The 14,541-nt window shown below is 30.0% G+C and overlaps 1 protein-coding gene across 2 annotated transcripts in view; it reads right to left on the bottom strand.

The window, feature by feature from the left end:
• LOC118184289 (cytochrome P450 4c3-like) overlaps positions 1–14,541 on the bottom strand; it is a 162,302-nt gene that overhangs the window by 135,813 nt on the left and 11,948 nt on the right. The window contains exon 1 of one of the 2 annotated variants that reach the window (XM_035353941.2): positions 11,257–11,619. The exons of the other annotated variant lie outside the window; for it this stretch is intronic. Within the exon in view, the coding sequence (XP_035209832.2) occupies positions 11,257–11,503 (247 nt within the window). The 5' untranslated portion in view covers positions 11,504–11,619. Of the gene's footprint in view, positions 1–11,256; positions 11,620–14,541 lie in introns of those variants that run through there. 2 annotated transcript variants of the gene reach the window in all.

Genomic DNA, 14,541 nt, shown 5'->3' on the forward strand with positions numbered 1-14,541 from the left:
ACCGGTATAGTGGTTAGCGTCGCTGACTGTCGCGCCGAGGAGAGGCATGGATGTTTGTAAATATATAGTGATCCTGCGGCACACACTAAACATGCGACGAGCCGAAAGTCCTCTCGAGAAATTGTGGTAGGGAAAGAGAAGTGTGAGACCCTTGGACCTGTCCCCTCCGGAGTAGTCTCCATCCAAAATTAAGGGCGGAACCAAGCTAAATCGCATTGTCACCGATAAGGTACTCAAGGCTGTTGCCAACGGCAGGCGTAAACTTAGGCCCCTTGCCACGAGGAATTTCGTGGGCTTGGGCTGACTATAGATTATACAAGTGAGCATTAGTAACAACAACAATAATAACATTTCAACAGTTTAAGTTTATCTTCAGTGTTATTGAGATTCATATCTTTGGAGCCAACCTGAGCATCAAATACTTCAATGTATTTGTGTTCTGTCAGCATAAATTTAGCTTAATTTAGTTGTAACAATATTACAGCGATGGCTAAACATAGTTAAATTATGTTCAATTTTCATATGTTTCAATTCCGTCCAAGAAAAATATTACCCAACAGAACTTCTTAGCTTTTTTAATTTTCCTTTAAAAATTTATTTTTACATAATATCCGTTCATTCTAGATAAGCAAGCTTATTTAATGAACGCTTGAGGCTCCTGCATGTTTATGAGAAAAACGATGTTATTTCATTGCTGCACTGTGTTTTCTTTGGGGGCGTATTGAGCAAAAAGAAAGAAGGAAAGCCATAAAAGATCGTAATCTTTCCCATTTTTCGCATCACATATAATCCAAGGAAAGAAGGATATTTCGCCATAGTCATAACATCTAAAATATTATTTGGTTTATTTGATTATGACAAAGCATTCGAGGCCTATGTATCTAACAACTCAATAAAATAATTTTTCCCGTAGTACTGAAACGGGAAATTTCATGTTATGAATTCGAGCTAAATCATTTCGAAATATAGACATGAAATTCATGAGAATGATTTTCATTTTAGCGGTAATGAACATTACCGCTAAAATATGAATTAAATTGCAATATGAATATGAATTAATATGAATAAATATGAATTACAATATTAATTAATGTGAATTCATATGAATTAAAACTTCTGTGGACGTATTCAACTGCCATTAGTCGGGAGAAATCTGAAATCATTTATGCTTGGATCAATGAAAAAGTTATAGAATAACATAAATTCTTATGACAAAATATTTATGTGTCTATTATCATAAAATTATAGTTAAAATGTGTAATAAACTCGAAATATAAATTAATGATTTTGATTGCATTGCCAACGACGGTAAAACAAAAATGCAAATGCAACAGCTGCAATTTCTCGTAAATGCCAATTCAAGTGCTTTTGTAATGTTTGATTTCAAATAAATAGAATCGGTGCGTATTAATTTGAATCTATTAAATGCATAATTCAAATTTTTAACTCAGAGTGTTATTAGATATTTTTCATTTATAGATGAAAGAGTAAAATTGCAAAATTTTTGTCAGGTATAACAATGTCTCATTTGTTTTTAAGGTGCAGGACTATCAGGTAGAGAGCCATTGCATTTATTTCGTGGAATCGCAAATAGCGACATGCAAAAAAAAAAAAAAAAAAAAAAAAAAAAAAAAAAAAAAATAACGATTACAAATCAGATTAAACTGGAAAATGTAATCAATAAAAGATTGATGACATTAATGAAGAAATAACTGAAAATCAATATTTATTTCTTTAATTTCAATTTATAAAACTTAACTTTTTCATTTACATTATTTGAATTAACAAGAAACACCAAAATGCTGCTTAACTATAATCCAAAACTTTATTTAAGACAAAATCAAATTAACACCACACGAAAGGAAAAAGAAATTGAAAAGAAAATAATTCAAACTGCAAAAATAATTTTGTTCTACAATCTACACGGTATTTGATGAAAAAACACAAATATTAGTTTAGCAGAATAATGCAGATTTATAACAGCATTAGAATAGTTTTCTTTGCAGCATTACGCTTTCTGCTGCAGAGAAAGCTACTCAAATGCTAACAGCGACAGAAAATGATCCTAAATACCAGATTGTGTAAAAATATATTGTATAGAGACTGTAAGCAATAAACGCGGGTAAAATATTTTCGCAGAAAAGTAACACAGCCATTCTAAAATACCATCTTAATCTCTCGCTCAAAGGCTACGAGTCACGTGTCCTATATCCTATGTCCAGATATCAATAAATGGAAGCAGGAAGTCATTTAACAGATACAAAGAGATCATTATGCAGCTCTCGTAAACAATGCACCGAATCCTGCTAGAATGACTTTTCATTACGCTTATTTTTTTTATGGAGTGGATCGTGAGAAAGTTTATGGGCGAATAATAAAGTCTCATAGTACATATTCCCTTTAAACGAAATAAACAGGTATAAGAATTAAAACAGTGTTGCTCAAGAGTGACAAAAGAAATTATACACAACGCAATGAATATTTTCTTTGTGTCTTTCACGAGACAGAGAAAAGAAAAAGCCTTTAAAATTCAGCATCAGTAACCCAGATCTTTAGTCGAGATATTTAAGAGGTTAAATAAACTAATGTTCGTAATTTTCACGGATATAATAATGAAATTCTGCTTGTTTAAATCTGTACGTGATGCAAGTTTATAATTAAAAATATATTTCAAATAAATATCAAGGAATGTCGAGGAAATGTTCAAAAAGAAGGTAATCTTGAGAAATCTTCTCAACACAACAAGCTATGAGTTTTTATAAATATTGTACTGTACGTATCTGCTTCTTAAAGTTACTTTGCTGCTAAATGACATGCATCACTAAATTTTTCAGCTAACAAATAAACTTGAAAAGTATTTTTGCTTTTAATAAAAATTACGAAGCACAAAAGTATTGTTCAACATTTGCTTCTCTGAAGATAAGCATTATCTTAATTGTGAAGGATCACGAAAATCAAGAGCCGTTTTGTAGGATGTTTACATTACTTAAAACGAAGTCCGTAATGGAGAAAAAAGCAGTCACTACATAATAAGACATATATTTTATTTTTTAAGGCTTTACCATCAGCCAGAACTCAGGATTAATCTAGATTTTCAAGATGGATTTTTAAGCTGTTAAAACTGTTAAAACAGTTATCTGATTGACCCAAGAAGCTGGCTAGATTTTAACACGCGATCTTTGCTTTTCTACTACGGTCTTGTTCGTACGACACGATCTTTGCTCTTTTGATCTGGGTTACTTCTACACCGTAATTTGAATATCTTCTTCTTCAGCGTTTCGACAGCCCTTGGTGGACCCTGGCATTCTCTAGATGTCGTCTCTAGGCATCTGTACTTTTGGCAAATGTTTTCCAGTTTTTTAACCTTTAAAATATTAAGATCTTTTTCGACACAATCAAACCATCATAGCAGGGCTCTGCTCCGAGGTCCGTTTCTCAAGGGCTTTGCCAGAAAGATTCTCTTGCAGCAACGATCTTCTTTCATTCTAGCCAGATGGCCATCCCATTTAAGTCTCTGTAGTTTGATTTTCTCCTCTACCAAAGCTCTCTTTGCTCGACTTAATGTGTCACTGTAATTACTACCAGCTTAATCTTCAAGTATGTCTGCTGCTTTGCTAATTTCAGAAGATTAAAGTGTGTTTATTTGTATATTATTTTCTATTTATATGGATAACCTATTATATAGGTCTTTTATGTTTATTTTAGTTTTTAAGAGTAATTTATTTATTTATTAGGACTTGATAGGTTATTTTGCCTAAGAAATGTCTCATGATATGGCTCTTGTGGACATGCTCATTTTGTAAGATTGATTTTATGATTGCGCAACACTTTGCTAGGTGATCTGGAAAACAAAACATATTAATGGCAGGAAACTTCTACCGAGAGTATTTTTATTTCTTAGTAATTTATCTTATTTCTATTGGTCAACAATACAACATGCACCCCCAAAACTGGATTATAAGCATGAGAAAATACCCAGGAAAGCTAAAAATTTTTTTCAGCATATATTAATGGTAATTTCTTCTTTATTCACATATTTCGCTACGAATATTTAGATTTTCATATTTATTTTGTATTTATTTTATTTTCTTAAAAAAGAAGACGGCTGTATTGAATTTAGTTTCACTGGTTATGCTATAAATATTTCTTTTTATGATTTACTATTTCTTTTCAAAATTTTGTATTAGAATTTTATTGGCATAGCTGTAAATGTTTGCTATGAAAGACGATAACTTTAACGAAAATAAATGAGTTAAAATATTGGCTTGAAGTGGGAGTCTTTTTCAGAAAAATTACAATTATAAAAATCGAAAGATCCTTAAACTACCAAAATAAATATTCTGTGATTGTGAAAACTGTGCATGAATGTTATAAAGCTTTATGCTGACTTAAAACAATAACTGCTTAGATTTATGTTACCTTCCTTTTCTCCTTTCTGTTCTCAATTTCCAGTGATATTGACTTGAGAAAAATAAAAAAAAATACTGTTAGAGTTCACATAAAGACACTATATAGTTATGAAATATACTAAAGTAACTTAGCATTCATCTGTACTTATTACATGCTTTATCGGTGCTTATGATTGATTAGACTTTCTTAAGTCTTCTTAAGAAAGGGCTCTTCATCGTGAATAAATAAATTTTTAATTTTGTTTAGATGTTTCTTTTATACTTATCCTTTGAGAATTTAAAGAATATTAATTTAAAAAAGATTTTTGTAACAAAAAATGATTACTTTACTATATTTCGAACGCTGTTTACCAAATGCAAATAGTAGAAACCCTTTTACCCACTTTGTAGTTATTTGATTAACTTTAGTTTGCAGTTTTGGTGAGAAATTGGTTGATTTCAAAAGGACAAAAATAATTTGATGATGAGATAAAAGTTTGATTAGAAATATCATTAAAGAGATAATGTTAAGAAGTAAATGCCATTGCAGATAATCGGATAACTTTCCGTAAAGTGAAATACATAGTCATATTTTACGTAGAAAACCATAAATGCAAACACGAAAATTTTAAGTCTCAAATTTGTGTTGCTGTTTAGATTGAAGTAATAGACATCAGTGAAACAAAAGAAAAACCAATGATTATCATAAATCAACCAATTTTTACGGTTCAGTTTAATTTATTTGATTGAGACAAAGCAAAACTAAGGCTATCTGCCTGCGTGGAGAGATGCTTTAGAAGAATTAGCTATGAGAAGGTATTTGATTAATTATCTCATCTCAAGACCGAGTTGTAGAATTTCAGATGGAAGCGGATTTCAAAATATATCAAAAGTAAATACTTAATAAAATTTTATTCTACTACGAAATTAAAAAAATACAGACGATAATAATAAACAAGCAGGAAATTCTGAAATAGTGCGATCTATGTATGAAAATTAAAAAAAAAGCCAATTATAATCCGATATTTCTAGTCTAGTTATATATTATATATGTATATATATATTTGTGTGTATGTGTGTGTAAGCAAAATAGAAATATCAGAGAGAGAGAGGGAGCGAGACTCCTGTGATTACTGTACAGTTCTACTACAGTGAAGACGAAGTGGTAGACAAACCAACCGACATCTTTATTCTTAAAGTCTGACCTCTTTTTTTACCATTTCAGAGCATTTTCCCATCAGCTCCCCGTACTTATATAATCGCGTTTTTAGCCATTAGATACATATGGTCATTGAAAGCTTAGTCACTGACATTCAGTTTTCATATTCTGATACATAGATTATTTAGTATTTACCGCGTTTCTGTTCTTTCGCTGCAGTTTAGCAGGAATTTATTCATAATTATAAGCTTGTTCATTTATTATAAAGCTTTTACTAGCAATAATTTCATCTTCCTTGAAAGGGTTCTTATTACGATTTTAAATATTTAGCTTTCACAGTAGAAGTAAGAAACAAAGAATCTGGTGTCATAATTTATTACTGTAGATTCTCAGATTATTGAACAGAATACTGAAACCATTGACATTAAAATCGAAGCCACTAACAGCAGTCTAAAGATGAAAAAATATGATATTTTATTTGGCCAATGTGCAAATGATATTAAGTTTCAGTTAACAAGAGAATTTAACAATTATGTCAATAGTAACAGAAAACGAAGGAAAATCTAGATTTGAGTTTAAATGATAAAATGAGGAACATTTGGAAAGGATTCGTCATGTTTATTAAATTTATTTGCTACTATTTTAATTAAACCGTAAAAGGGTTTTGATATAATAAATTACAAATTTATAAATTAATTGAAAAACTTCAATATAAATTTAAACATTCTGCTGTTGCATGTATTGATATATTTAATTGCTGTAACATATATGTTGCATTTTATTGCAGATGACGAATATACTACATGATACGTGCATACAATGAATTTGTCCTGAGTATACAGTTTTATGTAGGGATGTAATCTATATATTCCATTTTAAAGAAATGCATTCCATGAATAGATTCAGAGATGACATTATTCAGGAGAAATGTTCTTGTTATGTATGTGGATCACAATTTTTCTCCTGGAAACTAGTTCCTATTTATTAAAGAATTGAGAAATTTAGGGCGACATGTTATATTTATTTATTTATCACGCATATTAAAGAATTGTGGATACATGATCGAATATGAGATTTTGTAAGAAGAGTAAATAAAATGTCAAAAGAAACATAATATAAACTGTTATCGAAATATTTTCGAAGAAATCTCGGCGCTTAGATAAATTAATTCACTTTTGAAAAGAAGATTCCCTTTCTTTATTTGGAGAAATTTCATGCAAACTAATTGAAACAATAATTGTAAATGAAAGAAAGATACTTTCATAGAATTAATATCAGAAACAAAGGGGACATTAAATAAAATATGACGAAGTAAATTTTCACTTAGTAAAGAACTGGGAAGGGAAGAACTGCCACATTTCTGTATAAACAGAAACGATATTTTCCAACCGGCTTCTCGGAGATAACATTTTTAGAAAACAGAAAACTAGACACCAGATTCATATTTTTATTTCATTGCATTTTTTTAAAAAAATTTCGAAATTACATTAAAACTTCAATTTTTAGATATATAGCTAATTTCTAATCAGCTAAAAATTTCCTGCGCTAGTTAAAATAATTAAAATTTTGATAAATAATTTTACATATTACATATCTTGAAGTATAAAAATAGATTGATTTTTTAAAAGAACCATATGATTAATTTAGAGAGAAATTTCCCCAGATTATATAGTTAATGTACATTGGCATGACATGAAAAATATAGCATACATACCAAGATCCTATTTTTATTTTCTTCTTTCTTTTTGTTGCGTTAAATAAAACTATAATAATGAATGATTTTCATTATGAATAATTTAAATACTTTGCCATCATTTGAACGTTAACTAGTGGTGACAATATGCTGCCAGTAATGATTTCTAAGAGACAATTATTTCTAATGAAAATAGGGTTTTGTCATCACCTCAATTATATTTAAGTGATCTATATTTATTTATTTGTTTATTTTTTTGGGGGGGGAGGGAGACATGGGGACATTTCTTCAAACATTACTTACTTCAGCTGCTCAAAGTAATGCTTTATTCGAACCTTGAGCATTTCAATTACGTGTAGATTAACAAATGTTAGTTCTGTGTGTTTTAAAACACAACCTGAAGATGTTGACTATTAGCTCATAGTAGGAAAACGACGCTTCTGTTATCTGTGAGTCTTTTGTTTTGGAGAGCTGCGAGAATAGCTTGATAAAGCAACTCTGATTATAATCATATTGATGACGATTTATAGTTTTACAGACTCTGAGGAATAGATCTTAACCCTGGCATATTAGAAATGCAACACAGCGACAGCCGTAAGTGTTCCAGAACAAAAATATTTTTATGAGGGCTATACAAGAGCGAAAGGAATGACTAAACCAATAAAAAGAAATAAATCTAGAATTGAAGCTTTTGTTAATTTATTGCAATAATTCGCATTAAAATAATATTTTTATATAAACTACAAAGGTATACAGCATAACAATGAAATCCATCATTTATTATTTTATCATTTATCTCATTAATACAGTAATCAGCCAACGATTATAAGTTACATAAGAAACTAATCATCTGAGATAAAGTATAATTTTCCATTTCTGTCAATTAGTGTCAATCCGTGGAATTTTCTGCAAGCGGATATCTACGTTCAAGTATATTTTTATTGCAGACTTTTCGCTTAACCGTATCACTTAAACACTCATAACACAAATTACTGCATTCCTATCGATTGCTCCCACTTGAATTTCATAACTAATAATGATAGCACTATACATTAGTAAAAAAATTCTGCGTTTAAGTTTAAATTGAAGAATCATGAATCTTAGAAAAAATTATGTTCATCTTGTTACAGAAATTTATTTCGAATGTTTTTATCAAAGAATAAATTATCTGCAAGATAAGTTATAGATTTTTTAATTAATATATACATTTCATCAAAGCTGTTCTATTAAAGGATTGCTGCATTAGTTCCATTTTATTTTAAACAAAAAGGTAAATATGAATTTGTAAATATAATTGGTTTGATTTTTGGATATATACAATTCGTAAAATACCGAAATGTTTTATTAAAAAAATTCTGATTTTATAATAATATAATAATTATGTAATCTTTAGTATTACATAATATTACTTTATTCACAAGATTCTTGAGGTAGAAGTTGCAATATATTAATAGTGTAAACACCTTTAGTAATTTCGCATAAACAGCCAACAACAAATCCTCCTACATTTTTATGACTTTCTTCTCACACAGATAAGGAAGATAGGCGTTGAAAAGACATGGAAGAATGCTATACATAGAATCCCTAAACTGTCTTAATCGGATATGGAATATGCAAAATGAATCTGCCGTGATAAACTGGGCTTATAAAAATGCAGCAGAATGTTTGGTGCTATTGGCTTACTTGCGGAAAGGAAATAAAAGAAATGAAAGGTGGTTTTTCACAAGGAGATAATTATATAAGTTTGTGCAATAAATCCTACTTTAAATTACATCGCAAAAAAGTGATTATGAAACTCTTTGTTTATACACAGATCATTATTTTATAACACGTGTTATAGCCGCATATTTTATTATCATGAATATGCACTCAAAATACGTAAAAGATGTATCTGGGTGATTTACTGTCATTAAATAAGAAACACTAAAACCTATAATCATACGCGTTAAATCATCGCCCTCTCCACATTGCAAATTGAGAAACTTCTAAATTAATTAATGTAAAGGGCAGTTAAAAGATCAATAATTTGGTAGAATTATTGCACACAAGAATAAAATATAGTTACATTATCTATGTGTCAAGCTTAGCTGAAGTATCTGTTTATCAAAGAAGAAATCACGAAAGGTCGTGGGAAACTAGTAAAGGTTACTAACGTGCATTGAAGTTTACTTAAGTGAAGTCAAATAGACCTTTAAAACTAATACGAATAAAAAGAGTTTAAAATAAGCCTTTCTTTGTTTCACAAAAGTCATGCGAGATCAAGATGAAAAAAAATTCTGAAACTTATAACGGCATTAATGGGACCAAAAGAACATAAAATTTGGGGCTTAGAATTATTCAACAATCCTCGATTTAAAATTCTTATAATGGAATAAAATAAACTGATACATCTACAAAGTTTCAAACATCAAATAAATAAAGTTAAAAACAATAAAAAAATTAGCTTCATCGACAACATAATTATACATATGCTATAGAAATGTATCATAAACTAAGTTTGAAATTCTTAATTTTTGCTATATAAACCTTGTAATCTTGAACTAGTAATCCAGTGCTTTAAAGTTTTACAATTAACTGCACTTTAATTCGAAAAAAAAAATAACACACGTTTGAACTTATTTGTAAAGTAATATATATTTTATAAGCAAAATAAATAAATAAATAAAATAAAAAATAATCGTGCAATTTTAAAGGTATTCCAGGAAATTAAAACGGATAAGTTTTAATAAAAAAGTTCCAAAGAGAAAATATCTTAAAATTTACTTTGACATGTTTCTAAATTTAAGTTACAGATACGACTTAAAACATATGTAGGAAAATTCTCTACTGAAAATATAAATGCGTCTTTGCTTAGTAAGCTTTAAATTGATCAGAACATGAAACCTGATTTTGTATCTCGCGCCGTTTTAAACAATACTAAATGAATAACAAAGAAAAAAAAAAAAAATCCTCTTCTCATTATTTAGTGAAAAATAACCAAGTAACCTCAAGACAGCTCAAAATTCTCTCTGTTTGTAAGAAACAATCTTCTTTTCCCGTGGCTAGATAAATAATCTCAAAATAATAGAAAATGATTTCGTTTACAAGAAAAATAAATAAATAAATAATCTGAATGCTTTCAGATTTCGTATCAGTCCAAAGGAGCATTTTTTTAAAACATTTTGTGAGTTACCTTTATTTATTAAATATCATTTTCTTCGCACTTAGATGACAAAATTCAATTCAACGCACAAAATAATTTAAAAAGAGCGTATCTTTAAACTTTCGGCTACACAGTCTCGCGCGCTGAAGATAGAAAAGTTTCTCCCCCCCGTACAGTGTTACCATTGCTCTTTTTAAAATTGTTGTGTTTGTTAATCAAAAATTCGTTAAATGTTCAAAATATGAAATAGATAATAAAACAAATTCCAAATGCCAATATTTAAGTGGAAGACTACGTTATTAAAAATATTTTGTCTCCAGGTGCCGTTGTTTTTTCACAGTGCGAGAAACATACATACATTCGTGCAGATTCTCCGTTACTTTTATTTCTCTAAATATAATGAAGGGCTCTAATATTTGGTGGCAATAATTTGAAAAATAAAACGCCGTTTATAGTGAACCAATGCAAAATGCCAAAACGAAATTAATAACACTTCTGAGCGTTTCGATTTGGGGTAATTTGCTCAGAAAATGCTTTAACGTTTGACAAGTAAAAGTGATAAATGTCATACTTTAGAAATTCATAAAAATCTCATAATATTACAATGTTTATTTTACATTAGTTTAAATATTTCTCACATTTCGTATTGAATTTAATTCTGTGTAATTAAATACGAGACTTCTAATTCTATGTCCACCTTATATGGAAGCGTATGAAGCATACGTTTTGCTTCATTGAAATCAATGACAGGAAGCTCAAAATCTATGAGCTGTGAAAGACAAATTGTTTAATTTTTAAATAAACAAATAGATGTGTATGAAAAACAGAAATTCCATGTGAATTAGCAATGAATATGTAAAATACGTTTACTTACTGACATTGTGATGTGCAACTTTGTTGCGACAAACAGCATTCACTATGGCCAGCGCCACAAAAAAATTCGATGCATTTGAACCAGGAGCAGCCAAAAGTGCATGACTAGAATATTTATATTTAATGTACAGAAAAGTCACAGTAAATGCAATCATAAATATTATTGCAGCCCACCATAAAGATCTGTAGGAATAGTCCGTTATGAATGAAATCAAAGGCACTGGATAAAATGTTTTCTCCGCAGACATAATTTCTGCTCGTATCTAAAATATTAGCAACACATTAGAAACTTTACTCCACCATCGAAAGGGTTTCTTGATATGCGACTGACCCACTCAAAAATCGGAAACAAACTTTCCCTTTCCTGCTGTAACAAAAGCGTTTAAGAATTGGCGCGACCCGACTATCATGACTGCGGCCGATAAAACGCATGCGCAGTTGCTCTACGCCCTCTTTTTCCACTCTCGTTCCCCTAGATTGACCAATGCAGTAGTTACGAGGACTGACGTTTTTTATTTTAGAAATTAACAGCTGAGACAGACCGGCTTTTGGGTAGAAACAGATAAAAAGAATCGGAAGTTTCGCAAAAGCTAACAAAACGTGAGAGCATTTTTTAATGCTATTTTCATAGCTACTAAACGGAAAATGGGTTAGCAGTGAAAGTATTGTATAAATTGGTTATAGGTAAGTTCTCAGTCATCAACTGGTTTACGCCGGTTTTCTCCAAGCCCGGGGAAGCGCTAAAAGTTGATGTAAGAGAGGAAGCGGTTATACATCTTTGAAAGATGAAAGAGCGGAAGCGGTTGTACATCTTGAAAATATTTCGCAGTTGCAGATAATCAATAAGTTTTTCTTTTTTGGTTCAGGATATTGCTAAGAATCCTAAATTTACGAATTTCTTCAATGTGTATAGTTTTCCAAAAGATTATTTTAAATCACAGATACTGCATGAAAACAGACAATTAGGTGCTGAACTCGATTTCTCAGCGCTGAACTTCTCTGTTTTCATTTGTTGTTGAAACATTCAATCCTACATTTATTGCAATTTTTTTAATCCACCTTAAAAATAATTAAAACAATATAGACATAACTTTTTGGCGAGCTCACTACAATTTTTCTTCATATTATTTCATTTTTGCAGCATATTGCGCAAAAAATTTTTAAGACCAAATAGGTCTTACAGCACAATACTTACTAGCTTTTCAATTTTATTTCTTTTTAGCAGCTATAAGCGCAAAAAGTTTCAGTAAGTTTTAGATGAATTTTGATTTTTAACTTTTTTAAGTTTTAGCTATTGAGTTACCGAAAACTGTTTACAGTTCCACTTTTACGATAAGTTAGTCTTCCTTCCAAAAAACACTGTAAAGCAGGCTAGCTCCCTCTTTACTTTCAATTCACTGGCTCAGATCAATAACATAGAGATAATTAAATGAAGCGACATGATTTGAAAAACCGGTAAGGCTAATGCTAATCTCACAAAAAATAGTCAGCATACTGCAATTCTTGAGCATTATAATATACATAATTTTGATAACATAGAAATTACTGTGCTTGATATTGTACCAAACACCAAACTTAGACTGTTCAAGGAATCCATTTACATACTTAAAAAAAAGTCACTGTATCCTTACGGACTGAATGCCTATCTAAGTAATACCGCCAATAGACCGACAGAAGTCTCAATATATGGACAATTCAGAATTTTTAGCAATATTACTACCAGAGGATCGAGAGGAGGTGATTCCAAAAACAAAAAATTTTTTTCTTCACAAGATCTAAAATTAATAATTAAAAATCTTCATTCCTACCTTAACCATAAAGAATTCGCTAAGAATGCCATTAAACTTCTTCATACGTTTAAGAATACTACCTTATGGAATCTAATTAAAATAATAGATCAACATTCTCAATGTTTACAAATAGTTAAAGACTTGATTATTGACTTTTGCAATTTTAAACTAAAGAATAGTAATTTTTTTCACAAAAAACTTTTTTGTACTGTACAATTCAAGCACCCTTATTACGATCAACTAAAAATGCCAAGCATTTTTAAAAAATAGCAACACTTGCTTCCTGACCAACAACTTCAAATTAAGCCCTGTTTTAAGTTTGAAAAGACCTTAGGTCAACTCATTATCAACCACCACGATGTACAAGAAAATAGCATATGTAATTGCCAACAGCCTATGTACCATAAATATGTCGATCCTTTCCACCAACATGTTATCACTGGAGATCTCAATATCATTGAAGAATTAAAATTGCGAGCCCTTTTACAACTTGGCACTAAATTTCGTCCTACTTTCAGTATCAATAAGCACTTTTGCCTCAAACAATTCAATCAAGATCTTGATAAATTTATCATCTTAGTTAGTAATAAATACAATTTACCTACTACTACTTTTCTTGAATGGATAGCTGCACTAATTAAAGAATTTCAACATTTACTTTTCAAGACTCCTTATTCCAACTCTTTACATAATAAAAAGCAACTAAATAATCTTATTCAAAAACTGCAAGATAACTTTACCATTTCAAAAATTGACAAAGCCAGCAACAATTTTAGTGTTATTTGAAAAACGTTTTACTTCAAACTTTTGCATAATGGATTAAATAACAATTGCATTTACCAAAAAATTACTACCAGCACTAAAATGCTTCTCAATAAATTTAACGCACTACATAAAAGACTAAAAATACATCCCCGGAAAAATATAATAACAGATTTGTCAATCTCTATGCACTACCAAAATTTCATAAGTCTCCTGTTAAATTCAGGTTCATTGCCAAAAGTACCAAAAGTTATCTTAAAGAAATAGATTATCTTTTTGCACAAAAACCTCGCCTTATACGTGACTTAATTAATAACTATGATTTTAAGGATCTACATTGCAACTGGATGATTTCAAGTAACGAGCTAGTTCCAAAAACTATAAATTCACTTAAAATAGACCATATACAATGCTACGACTTTGAAAACCTCTATACTACCTTACCACTTCAAGAAATATATACAAACTTACTTGCTCTTCCGGATATATTTCCGCAAATTTCTACAATAATAAGTACCGAAAAATGGCAACTTTTTCTCTCAAGCGTGCTTTTCAATAATTTTATTCAATTTAACAATAGCATCTTTAAACAAATTCAAGGAATTCCAATGTGAGGTAATTTTTCCAGTTCTGTATGTGAATTATTCCTTTTTACAAAAGAATTGACCTTTGTCCGTTCACTCCGTAAAGTAGAACATAAATTTTACCAACACATCTATCGTTATATCTATCGC

The sequence above is a fragment of the Stegodyphus dumicola genome, chromosome 1, assembly GCF_044657685.1.
Source record: "Stegodyphus dumicola isolate Sdum_Otavi_A_Nest chromosome 1, ASM4465768v1".
NCBI lineage: Eukaryota > Metazoa > Arthropoda > Arachnida > Araneae > Eresidae > Stegodyphus > Stegodyphus dumicola.